General features: G+C 37.4%; 1 protein-coding gene across 1 annotated transcript; it reads left to right on the top strand.

Moving 5' to 3' along the window:
* The first annotated feature begins 3,621 nt into the window (after positions 1 to 3,621).
* On the top strand, positions 3,622 to 23,032 carry hif1ab (hypoxia inducible factor 1 subunit alpha b). Its single transcript, XM_084431808.1, has 15 exons — positions 3,622 to 4,083; positions 11,265 to 11,455; positions 14,895 to 15,040; positions 15,127 to 15,211; positions 15,309 to 15,418; positions 15,743 to 15,945; positions 16,473 to 16,579; positions 17,513 to 17,660; positions 17,764 to 18,020; positions 19,060 to 19,286; positions 19,408 to 19,530; positions 19,619 to 19,950; positions 20,152 to 20,239; positions 20,499 to 20,616; positions 21,641 to 23,032. Exons 1-15 carry the CDS (start codon positions 4,052 to 4,054, stop codon positions 21,793 to 21,795), a joined length of 2,322 nt encoding a protein of 773 aa, XP_084287934.1. The 5' UTR covers positions 3,622 to 4,051; the 3' UTR covers positions 21,796 to 23,032.
* The last annotated feature ends 546 nt before the right edge of the window (positions 23,033 to 23,578 follow it).

Raw genomic sequence — 23,578 nt, 5'->3', positions numbered from 1 at the left:
ATGTTCTGGCAGACAATATAAGTGATAGTGAGTTATAGTGACAAACATGTTTGAGATAGACAAACATCTTCACTTCTGAGATAGTGAAGAAAATGTATTGGTCTGCTTGTTTATTGTCCAGCACTTTATTTTTGGTACTAGTTATATATATACATGCCAGATTCAAGGAATATTGCGGGTTCAGAACAGGTTAAGATCATCAGTCAACAGCATTTGTGGCATAATGCTAATTTTTTTTACTCATTTTCTGTAAAAAAACAACAAAAACAAGGTTACGATGAGGCACTTACAATGAAAGTGAATGTGGGCATTTTTTTGGATGATTTATAAGAAAACACGTAAAGCTCGTAATTTTATAAAAGCACATTAATTATTTTCAAATTTGTGTATTATTTGAGCTGTAAAGTTCTCGTCAATTTTATGATTGCATTGTCATGGCAATAATGTTGTAAAATTGGATATAACTTTACACAGAATAGATTAGATATAATGCATTTCATAGCACTAAAGTCATGTAAACATGTATATCATTTACTTTTTGTGGCTCTACTATTGAAACAATAAGTATTTTAACATTGACGGATTGGCTCCATTCACTTCCATTATGTTTCACTGTAACCAATGTTGATACTGTTTCCAAGACCATTTTCCTGCAGGCCTTATGATGAAATCTGAATCTTCAGTGATGGTGTGTGAAACGTTTTGACTTGCAGTCAGGTGCTCTGGTGATTTTCCCAGTTAGGCGTATGGTGTTAAACTGCCAAAAACCAGCCATGTCTGGCTGGATGGATGCTTCATGACTCAAACCATTCATTGAGTCAGCATTGCTGAGAAGTTCACTGGGTTCCTCTAGTAAGACATGTGCCAATTGTATTACATTCAAATTCAAAAGTAATTGTTTTGGCAAGCAGACTAAGCTCTTACTGGAACTGAAATATTTCTCAGCTAATTCAGGGACTTGAATGTTTTCTGCGGTCTTCAGTAGAGTTTGGCGGTTCACTTTTCCACCTTCATTTCAAATGCTTAACTATTAAAAAGAAACATCTTGGTCAGTTACAGTCACTTGCACATGTTACAAAAGATGACGTTACTGGGATATAAATGATTTATAACAGTGTTTACAGTGTTATTTTGCAGTAAAGGATAAGCTGATTGCTTTTGATGAAACTTTTCCCAACAGCAACCTGATAATTTCTCTAATCTTTCCTGAATTACAGAGAGAAGCCTTAAAGCCCTTCACAACCCACTTTGACGGGTGAAAGAGTTTAACACCTGCTAAAGCAACTTTGCTTAAAGGTTTGATCAAAGCTGTCAGGTGCTGGTAGACTGAAACTTGGTTAAAACAGCAAATTGACTCACAAACTCCAATCTTTTCTTTCATATATCCATATTAAAAACATGTATCACTCTTTATACAGTCAGGTGATCTTATTATATATGTTTGGTCACGCACAAACCATTAGATCATTTCAGTTTCATTGGTTTTTCAGTCATGTTGTCCATCTGGTTATGTCTCTCAGTGATCATGAGTCAATAACAGTCACTGCCTCCACATCAGAAACCTTCCATATGGCCTTGGCTGGATCTGACACTTAACTCCTATGATGCTGTATCCACTGACAGAGTTTATAAACAGCAGTTAAAGGAGCTGTATGTAAGAAATGTATTTCAATTAATCATAAAATGGCCCTGATATGTCACTAGACATTAAGAAATCATGTTCATTTCAAATACTTACATATCACTGACAACAGTAGTCCGGCCAGGATATTGTAATTTAAAAAGTGAAGTTGCAGCCCTCAACTGATGTTGATGTTGTCATCTTGTGTTTTGGCCTGATGCCCCACCCTCCACCTATCTACCAATCACGAAGTCAGTAGTGTTTCGGCATCCGGGTTGCTAGCTCAGCTCTAGTTACCACAGCTGCAGCTACAAACGTTCGTGCTGGATCCTGCAGCCTATCTGGCAACCTCGAGTCAGGGGGGAGGGGGAGGGGATACACCGCTCTACAGTAATTTGAAAGTGATTGCAGTACCAGTTTTGGTCACAATCGTGTTAGTGTTAGCAGGTGTTTGGCTCGAGGTCATGGTGCAAACGACCCTAGGTTGAAATGACTCTGAACCATCCCTTTAAAGGAACAGTTCACCCAAAAATGAAAATTCTGTCATAATTTACTCTCCCTCAAGTTGTTCCAAACCTGTATGATTTCCTTTCTTCTGCTAAACACAAAAGAAGATATTTTAAAGACGCTTGGTAATTAAACAGTTAACAGTACATGTATAAATTAATACATTCAACAATGTCAACTTAAAATAAAGTGTTACTGGACCTGAATATAGGCCTATCATAGTAATTTCATGGTGCAAAGGACCCTAGGTTGAAATTACTCCGAACCATCCTTTTAATGTACTTACTATAGGGTTACGGTTAGGGTTTGGTTTAGGGTTAGTTACTTGTAATTATGCATAATTTACTTTTATTACTATAGTGAGTACATGTAGTTACATTTATACATCAACTTAAAATAAAGTGTTACAGGACCTGAATAGGCCTATCATTTAGATTGGTGATTGGTGCAAAATGAGGTCTTACCAGCAGAAAGAAATAGGCTAACACTAACACACTTGAGGAAACTGCTGAAATTTCTGCAAAACATTTCACCATCAACATCAGTACTTCCCTATAAGAGCAGAAATATCACACCAAAATGGTAACTATAACAGTAAGTTGGCAATATTGTCCACAACAAACGCACACCAGCTTTCTGTTTAATATGTCATGACATGTAGTCTATACCTCTTTAAATTCTTGGGTAAATTCTGATTATCTGTCAGTGTTTTTATCATTCATCAGATGAAAAATAAAATCATTCTGAAAGTGTGATTTATTTAAATTTTATTTTAATGAGTGAAGGAATAACCTGGCTTATAACTGTGCGCATTTTTAAATAAAGATATGCTATAGAAAAGTAAGGTTTGTCAAGAAAGTTTTTGTTGGCTTGACAAGTCTTATCTGACCATTTAAAATACTTTTAAAAGTTGAAAGCTTTTACAGTGCTGTACAGTCAGATAGATTACCAGGGTGTTGCAAGAGTGGTTGGTTACCAGTATGTTCACTGTAAAAAAAAATCTGCCTTCAATTTTTAAGTGCAATCAACTTGGATGTTTAAGTCACTTCAACTTAAATTATATTAAACTGACTTAAAAATGTGTGGCTATTTTTTATTTTGATAAGTTAAACCAATGTAAAAACGTTGTCAACTTATTGATCTTTTTTTTTACAGTGTTGTTAAACAGATGCTAGGGTTATTAGATGGCTGGCTGGTGTTTTGGCTGGTCGTTAGGTTATTTTAACTGGTTGTTAGAGTGTTCTGGCTGGTTGTTTCTAATGTGTTCTGTGTGGCTGCAGGCAATGTTAAGGTCTTCTTGCTGGTTACTGATGTAATTATTTTGGAAAACAATTGTCTTCAGTTACCTGATCATTATTATAATCTCAAAAAATAATAATAAAATATAAAAAAACAACACATCATTGTGTTGGACAATATTGTCATTGGACAAGAAAGAAAAAAAACTTGGTTGTAGGATAAGCAAATAATTTACATTTACTCGATCTGTGGTCAAATCAATAGTGGAGATTACATCACAGCGTGGGGGTCGACTGAACTGCTGGTTGGATTGATGCCTCATCGGTGTGAAAGAGTTTTTGACTAGACACCATAGACACCGACGTCTGTGCGCGCTCCCGTCAGCGTGAACGCGCGGGCCACATAGAGAGTAGTAGGAGGCACGGCTAACTCTTTGTACCGACCAGAAGCTGCACCGATTGGGTGCCAGACAAATGATTTGACCTTCAGCGAACCGGAGGGTTGATCTCTACCGTTCTGACGCTTTCAACACACCACACCGGACTTGAATCGGATAATTTTATCGTGTTTGCTCGGTTTCTTTTAGAAACATTTTTATTTGTTAGCAAGAGGTGGCCACGTCCTTGATTTTCTGGCCTCGCGGTTTGGAAAAACCTAACACATACTGAGTGGTTTTACCCAGGAATGGATACTGGAGTTGTCACTGAAAAGAAAAGGTAGGGATTCCCGTTTCTGTTTTATAGAAAGTGGTTGCTGAGCGGATTTTGTTATGTCTAAGTTATGTAGTAAACAGACAGAAAGATCTTCATCCCCCGTCACACCGAATGTGTCGCCATTTTGTGTTGGATGGCAAACCAAACGTTTACGAGCAAGTTTAAAGCGCTCATACTGGCTATTTGTGTTTAAAAACCTATTAGATATGTTTACAAATAATAAAAATAGTGTTTTTTTTTTTTTGCTTTGTAACGCAATATTTGGCTTTATTTGAGGTCTGCCTGTGGAAATAGGCTATGCAACTAGCGGTATGCTAACTTAAACTTCCACTGATTTATGGCTTAAACCGCTATAAACAATTTATAGTAGTATAGACATACTTCAGTTTCATTGGGAGTGCATAAACAAACTGATTATATGTCAAATGAATGCTTGCAATAAGCACAAAATACATAGGCTACTCCGCTTCTTTTTCCATAGTGAAATGATCAGACAGCTGTAACTGTTAACTTACGTCTATTATACTAGTGAAGTTAAATGGTATAATCTTTGTTCTTAGTTCAGTGGTTTGTACTTGGTATTCTGGTATTGTGTACTTAAGCTCTGAATGTTTTGATGTCGTTTATTTGTGAGATAAAAGAGCCATGTGCTAGTAATATGACTGATCCCTTCTTCACCCCTCAAACCACTTGACCCCACGGGTCACACTAACTCGTCTGGCATATTTGTTGATATAGGACTGGAAGCTGGAATTCATCCTTGGATTCTGCTGACAGTGTCTTATTATTTGTCAGGCCTGTCATCAGTGTGGGCTCAAAGTTTAGATGAGATGGAAAGAAGTGTTCTCATTGTTAAGTCTGGAAATAGTTGCTTGGTTTTTCTGTACTAATGAATTCACAGGAAGAATTAGACTGGCACTGTAGTTAAGTTAAGACACAGTCACAGTGTGCCACCATTTATTTTATGTTGTTATGGTGTCAGTTTGACCCTTTTTGATTTTTTTTTTAGAAGTACTGGTTGATAAACGTATAATTTATATAGATATATTATTGTTACTTTTCCTCATTTAGGTTCATTAGCAAAGTGTCAACACTTTGATGTGTTGTGGAATGGGTGTACAACATTTCTCTTTCGATTTTTGATATCTCATCATTAGATCCAACTGTACTGACCCATAATAAACTTTTTTTGGGGGATATATTTAGTTTTTTAGTCTTTCATATCTACCCTCTTTATATTTTATTCATTTGGAAGATGCTTTAATCCAATGAAACTTACACTGCATTGCATTGAAGGCGTACATTTTTATCAGCTCATACACAATCATTCAGTTCGTTGGAATTCTCATGATCTTGGTATTGCTTGCACCTTGCTCTATTGTTTGAGCTTCAGGAAAGCACACAGAACTGCTTTTACATACTTCTTCTGTTTAAAATGTTAAACTGTTTTTTCTTTTTAAGTTCAAAAGTAGTTACAGTGCTGTTTATAGGCTAATATTAATTATATTGTTTTCTTATTTTTTTGTAATGTGTGAAGGAATATTAATGTTAAAGGTTTGCTGTTTTTTGTCATAATGTGATTTTTGGTGAATTGTATTCAATCCTATTAGTGTCAATTTGACCATATGAGTCTTACCCAGATTTTGAACATAATCTCATTTTTTATTTTTAGTTAAAACAATACAGTGTGATAGGCCCCATATAAAGTGAGTAATACCCTGTTTTCAGTGGCAGTGTTTTCCTGTCATAAATTTGGTTGGCATCCAAGTTCAAGCAACTACATGCTCTTCTCTCAAATCTTAGGCCTAATCACTCCCAGCATTGACGTCAATGCAACTTCCTGCCCGGTCTTGTGGCAAGACAGCTGCAAGTCCTCTATCAGTTTGAATGTTAAAATGGGTCCCTCTTATCATATTTTCTTGTTTTGGAGAAGGACTGGGCATTAAAACGATAATTATTATCGTGATGTAATTTTCCTCGATAAAACGATAACATGAGTTCGATAAATGTTAGAAATAATGTTTAATTAGCCTATAAACAATAATTTCTTTGGCCATATTGCCCAGCCCTTTTTTTGCGTGTTTCTAAAATCCTCGTGTCAAGGGGATGTCTATGTGTGTGATCTATATGAATCAAATTAGACTGGGAATCATGCCATAAAACAGACTTTTAGACTGGCATCAATTTTGGTTTACTGATCAGTGGTCAACAAGGTATTTTTAGGAGCTCAGAAGCCCTGTTCTTATATGGTAGGTAGGATTAGGCCATATATACGTTACACACCATATAGGCCTACAGTATGCTGTGTAGTTAGGGTGCGCAAAACTGTATCTTCCATACAAACTAGTCAGTAATTTGCATTATGAAGTCAGAATTGCGTGTTATAAAGTCAGAATTGCAAGATATAGCCTACTATTAATAAACTCGCGATTCGGACTTTTTTCCTCAGAATTGGCAATTTAGCCTATATCTCACAATTCTGACTTTTTTTTAGAAATGGCAGTTTATTTCTCTCAATTAATTCTGACTTTTTCTCAGGTGTGCCAGTTTATATCTCGCAATTCTGACCTTTTTTTTCCTTTTTTTTTTAGATTATAACATTTAGCCTAAATATGTTCTGATTGTCAGAGCTGATAGTCTTGTAGGCAGTGCTTCGAGAGAGTTCGGGTGTGCTTCGGGCAACCTGAGTTCAAGTCCCAGCTCAGGGTCCTTTCTTGATCCCAGTTAGAGATGTGATGGTGGTGAGGAGTTTTCCCCTCTTTTTCCTCCTCGCTTTTACTGTACGGTTCGTGTCCACTGGCGCAGAGCGAGCGAGCGTTTTCAATTACGCTAATTCCTCTGGAAGCTCTGGAACTTCCAAAGAAATGAACTGAAAATGCTTGCTCTGCTCTGCTCACTTCACACCAGTGGACACGTACCATAATGACGGCATTTCGGGAGCGGCAATTGCTTGAATGGTGGGTTCATTATTCATTTTAATGAAAAACACAACAAAACCGCACAATGACAAACTCGCTTAAATAGGCATTTACATTTCGCTAGTTTGAAACCCAATCTTCCACAATCGTTTTGTCAGTCAATATTTACACACACATTTGATCAACTCTTTACTTTCATTTAAGACTTCATTGAACTCATTTGAGTTATTATGCCACATGCTTTCTATGCGCACGACTCGAGCCGTGTGTGTGTCATACCGACAGAAGATTCACAGATGCGCGCCAGTACTGCACTGCATTCTCTCTTGTGTCTTATCACGCTTGAATGGTTCAAAAGCATTTGCATGTATAAGAGCGTGATCATATATTGACGCGCTAGCCAATGGATGATGGAGAAAAATATGGATGCTGCGTTAATTCCGTCAAATATTTTTAACGTGTTAAACCGGAAAAAATGTATCTCATGCGTTAACGTGTTAATTTTGACAGCACAAATTAAAATAATATTAAATAACAATGTATTATTCATTATTCAGTTCTATGCAACAGAAGCAGATTTAACAGATTTATTTTTTATAATTTTAACAGAACTTAGGACTGACGGTGGCGTTTCTGTAAAAAAAAAAAAAAATTACTACTACTAATTCTATTACTAATAACAATAAAAAATGTGCTACGGTCTGATGAGCTGATGGGTTAATGAATATTAATCACTCACGTTGTCTGCATTCGCTCAAACTGATTTGCTGAAATTAAAACAGGGACAGTAATAGGTGAGTGCTAGCCAATGAGATTTCCATTTGTGCGTTAGTTCCGCGCACTACCGAAGAAATTGGCAGTGGCTTTTGGTTGCTTTTAAAGGCTGAACTCAGTTATTTTAACAGGAAAATACAACCAAGAGTATAATTTACATGTAGCGCGTAAATTCACACTAGAGTTTAACGTTGCATTAATTATGCAGCGCATCCATCGAGATGAATTGGAATAGTACGAAACTCAAGTGCTCAGTCAGAGTGATCAGCGAGTGAAAATATATCTGTGTTAAACTTACACTTAGCTTCTGACTCAAACACTGGCGGGTGAAATCTAACATTTTATTAGCCAATGGCTAATGATGATAGACATTATTTAGTTGCCTAGCATGAAAATTTTGCTGCATATGCGAGTGATTTACTCGCATTGTATAGGATTGATACTGGGCTTGCGATTCACATGAGTAAGGTACTTTGTACTGTGTGTGTACTGGGTTTATTACAACATAAACTTAGATAATTAAAAAAGAAATCAAATGGTCAATTAAGTTTTACCAGTCATTATAAACATGAGAAGCTGGTGATTGCTTTTGCAAATAGACAGAGAGAAAACAACCAATTAAATTCGCATCAACAACAAATGCGGTTTCAGAACATGATGTAAGGTTATTATCAGTTTGCTTTATTTGCCATCTTGTCATCATGATGAGAAACACCCGTTTAAAAGGAAACTCTTGTTTTGTTCTCTTCTTATTGCGTTTTAAAACCATGCAATGCAACCTCATGCTACTTATGCGTTTACAGTTAAATTAAAAAGCTTTCCTTTGCCAAAGGGGTCTTCCAGCTACTCTGAAAACAGTCATAAATGTAGACATATATTATCAAGAAGTCCATATATGGAACTTACATAAGATGTACTGCGCACAGACACAAACAGGCTGAAATATGCAATGAAATGCGCATATGAACAACCTCTGTGCACAAGGGTTTTCCTCCGTTTCTGGCCAAATGATTTCCGCTTTACTTCAGAGAGCGCTTTGATAGGGAGGATGGGAGCCTTCTGTCTCAAAATAGTTTTTTTCCTGCCAGGTCACTAGGCTGTCTTAACCGTTTTCCTTCCTTTGTCTTGCATGCCTTTGACAGTTTACGCAAGGCCTGCTCATTGTTTCTCATTGCTGCTTTGACCTTTAGCTCTTATGGGGAATAAGCCTATGTAGATTTGTTGGCAGTTGCACAGAGACCTCATTGGTCAATTCACTATTTGCTTGTCTTCAGTAAGAGTCAGAAGCATTTTTGCAAATTCAGAACAATTCTTTTTGATTCAGTACTTTTAAAAATACTTTTACGTATTTAAGAGCTTCCCCTGTATTTTAGACTATTATTAGATCAACTTCCATGGGAATTAATTGAAAACGTTCGCTGTAACGATGCCCAGTTCCAGGAATGCACTAATATTTTGTTGGTAATACCAGTTTGCAACAATTATTAGTTAACTCTAAGTTTGTTACCAACAAAATATTAGTGCACTCCTGGAACTGGGCGTCGTTACACTACATCCTTATGCATCGCTTTCTGCCAGGACTTTTACGGGCTTTTCCCAAATCACGGAAGTGACCTCGACGTCCGGGTTGGCTGTAGCATAAGCCATCAGGCAAGCGTTATTTATATATACTCCTGATGTACTTACGAACTTTCCAATGCCTCGTTTTATTAGTACAGAACCTATTTGTACTACTGTAGAAGTTTGGTACTATACCGGGCATTATTAGTGGGGTAATTTATGAGATACAAACTAGGATCCATTAGCGCCTGCACTAAGCCATTCGGCTGATATCTCTAAATAAGCTCTAACTTGAATAATGTTCGACCAAGGGAAAAAAGCTTCTGGGGGGGTGGGGTGTTTGGCTCAAGGTCATGGTACAAAGGACCCTAGGTTGAAATTACTCTGAACCATACCTTTAATAATGTTTCCATAACATGACATAACTTTGTAGGCCATAACAAAGTGCATTTTTGCACTTTCCATCATCCCGAAGTCAATGGGTTTTTGGTTAAATGGCTAAAATAAGGTCTGTAGTTAACACAAGGTCAAGACACTTTAACGTTTTATTCTATGACATAAAATACATCAGCATTACCCACTCGTGACTTTTTTTAAGATGTTACGTGTCTTGAAAAAGGCGGTTGCTAACAAGTGATAATCTCTCTAGGAGATTAAACGTCATCACACAGGTAAACTCAGTCCACTTTTACAGCCTCGTTATGCTTATATTTTTGCTCATGTGAACTATTCTAACTCAAACTTTCTGGGATTTTTTTTTTCCGGAAGCTTGGTGATGACATTGAAGTAGAGCGCCAGTGGTGTAGTTCGTTTATAGCCTACCTTTAGCTTTTTACTTCTTGCGACTGCATTTAGGCTTCAAAATTCGAAAGTTGTGTTAATATGTGAAAATTATCTTGATGGACAAAATGTGCAATTATCATGAACTTTTGTTGATCACAGAACTTGTTTTTTTGCGATAATCCAAAAAAATCCTATTGTGTTTTTGTCGAGGGAACCAGTCAGTGTGATGTTAACTACCGGTTGGCATACAAAGTGACATCATACCTGCACCACTCTATATCTATGATAATAGGTGTTACTGTTAATAGACTTTTTTTTTTTTTTTTTTATCTCTGTTTAAACCACTTCAAGTTTGTGAAATGTGAAATTCTAAAAGAATTAAGAAAATACGAGCTTATTCGGGATTTAGTCAATTTTCCTTTGCGTCACGGCAGCTTTTGTTAACAATGAACAACTTTCTATAACAGTAAATCATGAATGAACACCTGAGGGTATTAGTGTGCAAGGGAACTTTTGTTAAGGGGTGTGCATTACATAGCCTAGTTGCTCTTTGTTGCCCATAGTTTGGCTTGTTTTTTTTAGAGCCCTCCATTCTTGCATTTAACTGAAACACGTATTAAATATGTGGGAGTCTGTCTTGTAGGTCCCAAGGGTAATAGATATGCTTCTTTAGAAATCATGATGAGATAGACACAAATTTTAGCAGGAAACGGTTTCATGGTGACCTATTTGTTAGGAAAGGGTTTATTTTCTCGCCATGAACTGTTTATTGTCCAAATCCTGACCTTGCTTGTTTGTAAGACCAGATGTTGCTTGTTTGTATGTTAAAGTTTGTTCTTTGTAGTGCACCGAAAAGTTTATGCTGGGAAATCTGAAAACTGTCGGACACAACAACATTTACCACCGTTGGCTGACCTCCAAGGGCTGTAACTGTGTCTTTCACACTGTGTCCAGTCCACAACCTTTCACCAGCCAGTCATATTGAGACTATCTGTCTGTCCTTTGACGCTGCAAGTTTTGACGCCATGCAAATGAGAGATTTAAAAAAAAAGTTGACCTTGTTGCTGTCCTCAAGCATTAGCGCAGGATGTCTCTCTTTTCACAAACAGAGCCAAACTAATGCCGCAATCTCCTCCCTTATTTTTCCAGGGTGAGCTCGGAGCGCAGGAAGGAGAAGTCCAGGGATGCAGCGAGATCTCGCAGGGGAAAGGAGTCTGAGGTGTTCTACGAGTTAGCGCACCAGCTTCCCCTGCCACACAATGTCACCTCCCACCTGGACAAAGCCTCCATCATGAGGCTGGCCATCAGCTATCTGCGCATGAGGAAGCTGCTCATCTCTGGTCAGTTTGCTGATATGAATATTTGTATCTAGAAGCGCATAAAATTTACACCGCATGCAAAACGGATTCAAAACCTTAGAGATACTGTAAACATGAAGCAAGGAGGGAAATATGTACAATCTGCAGTCACTGGGGCAGTCCTCAGAGGGTGCATATTAGTACTAGTTTGTACCTTTTAGATATAATATGTATATCTGCATGATTAATCTAAATCAAACCAAAATCATGATCATGGCCAAGCACGATTATAAACTGAAATGTAATTAAATATACACTATTGCTGTGCGATTTGGGGAAAATATCTAATTGCGATTTTTCTGACAGATAATGCGATTTGATTTGCTATTTAATTTTGTAAAGTCAAGCTTCAGCTCAATATTCTCAATAGTGTGCAGCACACACTCTAAATTAAAGGAGTACAACATGCCTTTAACTTTAGACCCCTCCACTACCTTGTAGTCTAGTTGCAGTGTACCTTTCTGTTGGTGTTCATTTTGTCAGCTATTTTTTTTTATTTAGTCTTAGTCCCGTCTCAAATGTACTTTTTAGTTCTCATATTTCGTCAACCATGTCCTGTATTTGTTTAGTCTAGTTTTCGTCAATGAAAACTTAGTCACATTTTCGTCCTGCTGCATAATGGTTAAATTGATAATCCCAATTATTTTGCTCAAAATTATAATCATAACGATTATTGTCATTTGAGAAATGTATTTCATCAGAATCATTGTACTTTCACCTAAGCACAAATCAAGAGAATGTCAACCCATACACATTTGACCTCATCTAGTTTCCTGATTTATTATAGGCTATTTATCACAACTACTGGTTAAACAAGAAACTTGTCTCAAAATTTGTAATGTTTAATGTTTTTCTATTAAAACAACAGCAAAAAAGACTTATTGTCATACAGAGCTGCATAAGTGCAGTTATTCAACAATCACATTCAATAGGCTATAGTCGAGATCCATGTTAGGATTTATAGCAGTTCATCACTGAAAAGGATCTCCAAACAGCGCGAGCAGCTTGTGACAGAGCACAGACACTTTCATTTAAATAGAAAATCTCAAATGTAGGAGAGAGAGCGCGTTCGCACGGTTGCGAGATTGCAAAGATTTAGTAAAACACCGGGTAGAAAACGTGTTCTTTTAACAGAAAAGCTCTGATTGGGGGATTTAAATTGTTGAAATCTGGCAACCGCAAGCATGAATGCTCTAAGTGGCTTATTAAAAAAAAAATTTGTAGTCTTTTTTTTTTTTTGACAAAAACAAGTGATTTTGGTCAAGATTTTATTTTTAACTACATTTAGTCTTGTCTTTTTTTGTCAACGATATTGCATGTTTATTTAGTCACAGTTATCGTTTAATGACATTGGTGTCGTCTCGTCTTAGTCATGGAAAAAAAGGTCGTCAACGAACATCTTTTGTCATAGATTTAGTTAACGAAATGAACACTGCTTTCTGTCCAGTAGATGGTTAGCTTCTTTGGGGTAGAACAGAGGTGCGCTCACTCAGTTGGTTAGTAAGACTGACACATAAAGAGGACAGTCATGCTTTTGCTCTGCGACATATTCTTCATATCGCAGCCTTTTGAGATTAGCTAATCGCAACGTTTCAAATCGCGATTGCGATTCGATTAATCGTTCAGCCCTAATATACACGTTGCGTGTTTCAGAGTGAAGGGCGGCACTGTGTTTCTTTACACACAAGCAGCTCATGATCTGGTGTTTTCAGTGTCTCAGAGAGACTGTGTTTGCAGTAAATGCTGCTCGTCCGCTTCTGCTCTGAGTTTGGGTCAGGTATAATGTGCCGGTATTCGGTAATACGATATATCACAATAATGAACATGCACAATATTGTTATCGTGGGCACTTAAAAATACGGTGAATCATTATTACTAATTATTCCGATTGTTTTTTTTTTGTTTTTTTTTGCATTTTAAGAATACTTTACCCATCAACCGTTTAAAATTCACAACACTGCTGTTTGCTGTGTCAAAGAGGCATGCATGGACTGATGTTAACAAGCACATGGCGGAACGAGTGAAGGAGATGCGCTGAGTGAAGATGCACATTGACACATGACAGCAGAGGCGTTGATGAAACAGCAGAAATGCAGCCGTTACCCCGTAAACAAAGCAGTTGCGCTTCTACAGTATTGAAATGTTTCAAAAATGTTGCATTGTATTTGCAATGGTGTTCATCACAGCACCAAATACTTAAAGATATTTATTTTCAAACTTAAACATTTTGACATTTTAATCTGGACTACAACATGCCCTAGATATCGATTGAATAAAACTCTGATTATTTTATTGTTCAGTCACACTTTACAATAAGGCACCATTATTTAACATTAGTTAATTCATTAGTTAACATAAACTGACAATGAAAAATACTTCTAGAGCATTTATTGATGTTAGTTAATTTAATTTCAACATTTATGAAACTCTTTCTTAAAATCAAAAGTTGTAACTATTATTTAATGGATCTGAGCTAACATTAACTAGCAGTTGTATTTTAACAAAGAATTACAAATAATAATAACTTCTGCAGCAAATGTACTTCTTTCTCATGGTTAATGCATGAACTAACGTTAACTAATGAGACCTTATTGTAAAGTGTTATTGTTTTAGGTAAGCTTTTAATGAAATTAAGACAGTATTGTAATTTTACAGTTGTACTGTAAAAAATGTTGTTTTTATAATTATTATTACTATTAACTTTATTAATGTCATTTTTTAAATACTTATTTTAATTGTAATTAATATTACAATAGTAGTATTTCTTATTTTCAATTCACATTTTTTGTATAGCACTTTTCACAATACATAGTTTCAAAGCAGCTTTATAGAAAATGCATGTCTACATTACAATTTAGAGTGATCTGCTATCAGAGGTGACTGGGTCTAATTATGCATTTCAGAAATGTACATATACAAATCACACAGTTAGCCAACATTGCATTAAAGGCAGTAAACAATGAGCTCATTAAAGTAGTGAATACATGTTAACAAATGATTAGGATATTGTCTAATATTTTTTATTTAGTTTCTAATAATAATAATAATAATTATTGTTATTGCCAAATTGTAAGTTATCACAAAATAATGCAATTACATTTTTTTTCCCACAAACTGCCCTATTATGTGCCTTATGTACGGGTGCCTATTAGTACCAGTATGCACCCTTTAGATTCTGTGTAACTTATCTACCTCTCAAGAGTACATATTAATGTTAGGTACTATAGTGCCCCCTTTAGGTATTAACATGTACCTTATCTTCCCCTCAAGGGTGCATTACAGTACTAGTATGTCCATTTTATGTACTAATATGCATCCTGCTGTTGTAACTGTAAAGGTGCCATATTTTCTGAGAGTGTGTAAAGGCATAATGTGCCACTATGACTTTATATGGTTAGATTGCTGTTGTTTGACTGTGCAGATGACTCAGAGAAAGAAAATGAGCTGGAGAGTCAGTTGAATGGCTTTTATCTGAAGGCCCTGGAGGGTTTCCTCATGGTCCTATCTGAGGATGGAGACATGGTTTATCTCTCTGAGAATGTCAGCAAGAGCATGGGCCTTACACAGGTAGCCAGATGTTTACATTTTAGTCTGTGCTGTTTAGATTTAAAGCTTATGGTGTAGCTAACTATGTCTGCACTCTTTTCTCTCAGTTTGATCTGACCGGTCACAGCGTCTTTGAATTTTCACACCCATGTGACCATGAGGAGTTGAGAGAGATGCTGGTCCATAGGACAGGTGAGTCACGCATGGTAAAAACAAAACAAAAAATCTCTGCAGATAAAAAAAAAATGCATTAACTGAATTTTTTTCTTCTTTTTTTTTTCATGTTTAGGATCCAAAAAGACCAAGGAACAAAACACAGAGCGCAGCTTCTTCCTGCGTATGAAGTGCACTCTCACTAGCAGAGGACGTACTGTCAATATCAAGTCTGCTACGTGGAAGGTGAGATGTCTGAATTGATGCAGTTTTTTCACTAATCTCGTAGTATCCACAGCTTATATGTGGTTTTACCCTTTAGCTTTCCCCTTTCCTGGTAGATTTTTAGGTATTTGTTTTAGAAGATAAGATTGTATTTCCCTGACTTGATTTTAAATGGTTCATTCATTTTGGTGACATTACAAGAATACACAAAATGTAACAAGGAAGAAGGAAAGGAAACTGGCTTGAGTCCTATTGTGCTTAGAGCATCCTTTAAATAATTTTTATGCATGTCTGACTTGCTATAAATGGACTGCAATAGTTTCGCCCTTCTCTCTCCTGCTACAGGTTCTTCACTGCGCTGGTCATGTCCGTTTGCAGGAGCGCAGCGAGAGTTTGGAGGACTCTGGCTTTAAAGAGCCCCCTCTGACTTACCTTGTGCTCATCTGTGAGCCCATTCCTCATCCCTCAAACATCGAGGTGCCTCTGGACAGCAAGACCTTCCTTAGCCGTCACACTCTGGACATGAAGTTCTCGTACTGTGATGAAAGGTTAGCAGAGAGATGTAATGCTCTTATATACAGCAAATTTCCCCCAGATTAGGTGATAGACAGATTGGCAGACATCATCTTTTCTTTCCTATCCTTATTTTGTTTTCGTGTTAATGGTTTTGGTTCCACTTCACATTTGTCTTTTCTTTTTGTGTTTGTGTTTACCTTGATGGTATCTATACCTAGCAATGAATGTTGTGTATACCAACGAGTTGTTTACATCTCTTTGAATAAAAGCAATGCTGCAGAACTGGTCTAGCATGCCAAAGAACAAAAGCCTGTATTCTGTACTTTTACGAATGTAATTAACGCCACCTAGTGGCAGAAGCCATTGTTTTATTTTAAGCCTCTGCTAACCGTGAAGCTGTTATAGTAACTCGGCTTCGGAGTAGCTAGAAATGCAGAACTGTTTTGTTTTGAGCAGTGTTGTTGTTGTTATTCTTACCTAAAACTATTAACTAACCATTCAATTAAATGTTTTAGTATGTTGCTACTTAATTCACACACAATCTGACTCTTTCCCAAAGGATCACAGAGCTGATGGGATATGAGCCAGATGATCTGCTGAACAGGTCAGTGTACGAATACTATCATGCCCTGGATTCAGATCACCTCACCAAGACGCATCAAAACCGTGAGTAGATAATATATTTAGATAATTATTGGCCATAGTTTACTAATTTAGTACAGGTGACAATAGCCGCTTTCCGACCGGAGGAACCTTTAGTACTCGGATGTCGGCGTGTTCGCACCGCAGGAACTAGGAACGATTTTAGTTCTAGGAACTCCATTTGGAGGAACTAATTTAGGTCCTACTTCAGAGTAGGGTCTAAACCAGCACTATAGGAACTACCCGTGACGTTAGTGTACGCTGATTGACCGAACGCATGCGGAACACCAGCACCCACCATTTTTAAAACAGCTATATGTAAAGACACAGATTATAGCCTATATATTTACTCCAGAAACTAACTATACAAACATGGAACACAGTGATAAATGGGTCTCTAAACCTTTATGCTGAAGAGAAAATCCAACGCAACTTTGAGGGGACCAAGCCAAACATGATTATGTTTATCTGCCCAGCTAGCAACACTGGACATCAACCACACGGCATAGGCTAATAACCTTTTTTTCATATACTGTCTACTTTCTATAACAGTTCTATCTAATAACATATTAAACAGTACTGTTAGACAGATCACTAACTAATAAACAGAGAATGCGAGCATTGTTTGCTCTGGCGTTCTCAGCGCCGCCAAAATAAAGGTCCGTCGCGCCGTCAAAATAAAAGTCACTGTGCTTGCGTCACTCCCTTACCCCTCCTACCAGTTCCTATGGCCACTTGGCCAGTGCGAACGCAAACAGCAAAACCGAGTTTGGGGGAGAGTAGTTCTTAGAACTGTTTAGAAGTGGACAGTTCCTAGAACTAAGTTCCTGTAACTACTTGGTCGGAAAGCGGCTAATGTCTACCTGATCATGTTAGAGGTTTTACTTCAACATGCCATACTGCTACAAAAGATGTCTTGTGAAATAATTCTAATTGGAGAATGTTATTTTTTTCCAGTGTTCGCAAAGGGCCAGGCTACCACAAGCCAGTACCGCATGATGGCTAAGAAAGGTGGTTTTGTTTGGGTGGAGACTCAGGCCACCGTTATCTACAACCCCAAGAATTCACAGCCACAGTGCATTGTGTGCGTCAACTTCGTTCTCAGGTACGGATCCGGTTTTGTTTCATTTTTAGTGGATCAGCCTTTTTATAGAGACCAAAGTGCGTCTGTGTTCATATCTCTAACTTAACTGTTCTGTCCCGTCCAGTGGCATTGTGGAGGGGGACGTTGTCCTGTCCCTGCAGCAGACCATGACAGAGCCCGAGGCTGTAGAGAAAGAGAGCCAGGAAATGAAAGATGAGGCCTCTAAGGTGGACATGCTCAAACTCTTCAAGACAGATAGCCTCAAGTGTCCCATGGAGAGCTCTGACCTTTATGAGAAGCTAAAAGCGGAGCCTGAGGCCCTCACTGTGTTGGCACCTGCAGCAGGAGACGTCATCATCTCTTTGGACTTCAACAACTCAGGTGCTTTCTGGTGGATGGTTAAATTTTTAAATGGAACAGATTAAGCTTTGCTCACTTTAACAGCAACTTGCAATAATCGGAGGTCATTCGCTTTTATTGAGAGCTGGCGGTTCAAGTCAACTTGAGCAAAGAGCGAGTGTTTATTATTATATTTATATTCATTTTAATTGTTCTCATCTCGTTTAGCCATAGATGACATTCATGCATTTTGTATAAACGCTTCCCTTCCACAATGTTGGTTTTTAGAGTTACAAAAAGTGTAATTCAAAATAAAATGACATTAATGATATATGGTTTGTGACCTGGAGTTATGCTACCTTGTGCAGCCCACAAGTACTGTAAGACAACCAGAATTTGAAGAACTAGTTGGTGGTGACCAATGTATGTCATGTGTACATATACAACCATTCAAAAGTTTGAGGTCAGTAAGATTTTATTTTGTGATGTCTTTAAAAGAAGTCGCTTATGCAGTTATGCATTCTCAAGGCTGTTTTTATTTGACAGTAATATTATGTCAAATAAATATAAAACAGTAATATTATGACATATTATTTTAATTTAAAATAACTGTTTTCTATTTTAATATATACTTAAAATGTAATTAACTCTTGTGATGACAAAACTGAATTTTCCACAGCTATTACTCCAGTCTTCAGGATCACATGATCCTTCAGAAATCATTCTAAAATGTTGATGTTTGGTGCACAAGAAACATTTCTTATCAATTTCGAAAACATTGAACAGCATGTATTCGAAATATAAATCTTTTGTAACAGTGTAAAAGTCCAAGTTACTTCCAAACAAATATCTTCCTGACCCCAAACCTGGTAATGTACCATTACATAACCAAATGTGTTTTCTCAACAGCTTTTTAATCTTTTAAAGATAGAAACATGAACAAAGACGATAACTAATCCTCTTAGACTGTTTGAGAAATATGGATTCATGATCTTATTGTTGTAAGAAATTAAAAAATAAATATACACACAATTCCTTGGTGTGCTTCCAATAATAATTAAGAGTATTCATTTCCCTTCAGACTCTGAGATGCAGTTGCTGAAGGAGGTGCCCCTCTACAATGATGTCATGCTGCCCTCCAGCAGTGAGAAACTGCCCATCAGTCTGTCTGCTCTGAAACCCAGTGACTCCAGCCCAGTTCTGTCCAAACTAGAGTCCGGAGCAGAGGACTTCCCTTTCAGCTCTGCCTCTGATTGTGTTCCAGACTCCACAAACAAACTCTCCACATCTGGACTCATCTCCTCGGGGGTAAAGACTAATTAAACACTTTGTCATTCATTTTAAAATGATTGCTTATTTTTAAGGGCTAATGAGATTCTGTGTCTCTCAAAGACTTGCTTTAGCTGTTTTTTTTTTTTTTTTTTCTCAGCCCAGCAGCCCCATGGATTACTGTTTCCAAGTGGACCCCGACATCAGTTCTGAATTCAAACTGGACCTGGTTGAAAAACTGTTTGCTATTGATACCGAAGCAAAGACCCCCTTTAACTCCCAGGTAAACCTTTATCTGCCATATCTCTCTCTCTCTCTGGTCATTTATGCATTTGCATAAACTTCAGAACACACATTTCTGTGACCTCTAGGCCATGGGGGATCTCGACCTAGAAATGCTGGCTCCATACATCCCAATGGATGATGACTTCCAGCTGCGCACCCCCTCTCCACTGGATCCGCTCCCCTCCAGCTCTCTCTCTGTTTCAGCCATGAGCTCCCTGTTCCAGCCCTTACCCTCCCCAGCATCTCCAGCCTCTCCCTCCAGCAGCGCAGTGACGCAGGAGCCATCATCACGGGCCCCTTCACCTCTGCATCAGCTGCAGGAGGTGTGCAGCGCTCCTGTCTCGCCCTTCAGCGGCAGTCGGGACGCTTCCCCGGCTCGATCCCCCACCCCACAGAACAGCAATCAGCTCAATAACAGGTAAAGCTCTCGTTGGCACAACCACCTGCTGGCATCATTAACAATCGATTTGCACAGGGATCAGAGAGCTGATCCGTATTAAACTTTAAGTAGATTGGAGTCGAGCCAAAACAGTTCTATCATGAGCATAAGAGCTTTGAGCTTTTTGATGACAATAATTGTAGATTATCTGATCTTCTGTCCGTTGCTCTAATTTCTCAGAGAGCTGTCTCCAAAGATGTTAGCCATCCAGAATGTCCAACGTAAGAGAAAGCTGGAAGTGACATCTCTTTCTGAGGCTGTTGGACTGGTCAGTATGTTATTAGATTTTTATACACAGATTGTATGTAAAGATGCATATATAAAAGTACTTTATTTTGTTAAATATTATTTTTAATATTAATATTGTATTACATTTTAATTGTTTTATGCATTATATATATATATATTTTTTTTTTTTGCATATATTTTTAACTTAAAAGAAAACATGGCTGACAAATGAGTGATCTTTTTGAGATCTGTTTTCTATGTAACAGCCATGCTAATGGCCACTCTACAATTTCCCGCAGGGTGCTTTGCTTCAGAGTGTGGACAGTGCTATCGAGCCTGGAAAAAGGGCAAAGGTTTTAGAAGTTAAAGGATCGAGTGTGCTCGGGGGGGACAAAACCATTCTTATACTGCCCTCTGGTGAGTGACGAGACCATCATCATTGTACCATCTATTTTATGGAATTTTAAAGTCGGCATGAAACGGACGTTGCGATTAGTCTTTTCTTCCCTATTGTGACATATATCAGAGTAAAATGACTTCCGGAATGAGAAAAAAAATGTAGTGCGAGACTTGATTTCGTCCTTCGGGAAATGATTAGATCGTAGGAAGTTGCCAGTCTGCAGTCAGCTGTGGTGAATATTTAGCTCCACCCTCCACGAGACATGCATCAAGCAGAGAACGACGTCATTAGGAGGTAGAGGGGAGGTTTACATTTTTAATTTAAAGATTACGAGTGCACATACATTTGAAAAAAAAAGTAATAATGCATGGATAAATTCTGTAAAATATAAGTGGTCCATTTTGGTCCACCATCATCATGGTGACTTTAAATGCGCTCTACTAATAAAAGCAATACTATTTTGGCATGCCTACACAGTTATAAGTAGGGCTATCACGATTCCTTGACTAAATTTGAGTAGTCGATTTAAAAAAAAATAGTCGAATTTACCAGTGTCGAGTAACCAGCAAAATACCGGAAGTGGCGAGTTCCACAGACGGGAATCCATTAGACCTTTTTCTAAGGCTGCACTATATATTAAAACCATTTAGATCATAATATAGGCAGCATAGTGCTGTTATTAATTCACAAAGGCTGCTATTCAATTAAATAAATATATGCCCCGCTGGTTTAATATGCACTTTAATTATTTACATGCGTGTAGGTAAAAAAAAAAAGCAAAAAAAGCAGTGCATGTATTAAAACATGTTTTATTTCAAAATATTATCGAAAGCACTATTGTGTAACCAAGATGATGAAATCCATTGTGGGAGAAACAGGAAAGCCATATTCATGATCGTGATTTAAATATCAAGATATTTGTTGAACAAAATGACGTATATTTAGTATGCCACTTTTTATTTGAAGGTAACACTTGAGAATTTTTGTGTTGTTATACAGTTGTCAGTAAATCAGTTTGTATTCTTTCCCCTCTGACTGTAGATGTGGCCAGTCGTCTGTTGTGCAGTTCTCTGGAGAGCAACGGCGGGCTGCCTCAGCTAACACGTTATGACTGCGAAGTCAACGCTCCTGTGCAGGACCGCCATCATCTGCTCCAGGGAGAGGAGCTCCTGCGTGCTCTGGACCAAGTCAACTGAGCTCTGCTGTGTTTAGCCATTCTGGACATTGCATCCCTCTCTCGCCCCTTGACCCCTGAAATCTTCCTCCATATGTCTCCTTTTATTCCAAACCCCATTTATTCTCTATTAATCCCAGTGTTTTAAAAATGTAAATGACCTGCACCTTATATTGATCCTGTCAGTGATGCGAAGAGGAGCCCAGAAGGGAGTCCATCCATCCCAGTGTGTAGAGGGCCTGAAGACAGAGAAGCGTAATGTAACTTTACAGTGGCATCACAAGAGTTAAGAGCCTTAATGTGAAATGCACACCTTCCCCCGACACCGATGCGTGCAATCTCACACACTCACTCTGGATTCCCTACTTTAACCTAAAAAAAAAAAAAAAACTCCCGTTGTGTTTTATCCCCCCCAAAGTGTGTGTATTGTAGCTACAGTCGCACAATAATCTATTTTCTTAAGACAGAATACCAGCAGTCCATGCAATATACAAAACCATTTTTACAAATATGTACTTTTAATGAAAGATTGAACAATTTATTTTTTCTCTGTTTTGTTGTGTAACGGTTACGTAAGAGCTCTTTGTGTGCACTCATAGGCTCAATGGTTAAATGCTGTTGTATGTTTGTGAGTGTTGCTTTTCATTGCATTGATATTTACTTGCATACCTTTTGAGTTTTCTCTTGAACAGCACATATGAATTGTGAAAGAGACAAAGTAATGGAGAATGTGCAAAAAAAGGGAATTTACAATCATGGTATGATGTTCTCATGATGGGTTTTCTCATGGAGAGGTTAAAACAGATTTATAGTTTAATTATGCAATAGATTTTTATATTTTTAGTGTTCATTTTTATTTCTGTTTAGTTCCCTATGTGGTAGATTCTTAATGCTTGCAAGAAGTCATAGCTGGTAACCATTTTTCTGATTCATGAGCAGTTTTAGATCATGCAAAGCTGATGTATCATTTGTCCCAGTTTTACAAGTATTTATAATGGCATTAGAACACAAATGCTTAGTTTTAAGTAAGGCAATATTTGTTTTCATTTATGCTTTCAGATTAATTCGGCCTGTTGACAATGTCCTGCGAGTATTTTATGACCTTTTATCTCGTTTTTCAATAGGAAAGACTTTTCTTTTTCTGTTATTGTAATCTTCTGTTCAATTATCTCTGCAGTCTCCAGTCTTCTCCTTTATTCTCTTAACACTAAATGTATTGTTTATTGCTTAAATCAGTAAAAGACAATTGTGGACCAGAATTTTGTGGTGCATGTTTCAATTGACATACCACTATATTAATATATATATAAAATATATATTTTTTAATCTGGATCTATTAAGTTATTCAGAAGTACATTAAAATGTAATTCATATGTGACTTGAATACACTTCTATGATGGACATTCTTTCATTTTCTGAATTATTATTTTTAAGTTAAAAAGTTAAAACTGTAATTGAATTACATTAAGCAGTAAAACAGCTTTGTTTTACAATATGAATTTGTTTTTCTTAAAAGTTGTATTGTTTTAAATATTATAATTGTAAATATATGCTGGAAGCCATTGTAAGAAGTACTGGAAACCTTAAAGGAGAACTCCGGTCAATTTTAACATTGAGCTCATTTTTTTGTACATTTGGAGTGCTGTCAGTACAGAGAACAACGACAAAAATCGGTGTTGCCTACACCGTGTTATCCTCGTTTTAAAATTTGCACCCTGTTGACTTCAATGGGGCAAGTTTTAAACCTGCTTTTAGCCTCTTAACATCCTTGATGTGTCATTACAAGTGCACAGGTCATGTGAGTG

The sequence above is a fragment of the Rutilus rutilus genome, assembly GCF_951802725.1.
Source record: "Rutilus rutilus genome assembly, chromosome: 15".
In the NCBI taxonomy this organism is placed as follows: domain Eukaryota; kingdom Metazoa; phylum Chordata; class Actinopteri; order Cypriniformes; family Leuciscidae; genus Rutilus; species Rutilus rutilus.
This window is presented reverse-complemented; position numbering and strand designations above follow the sequence as displayed.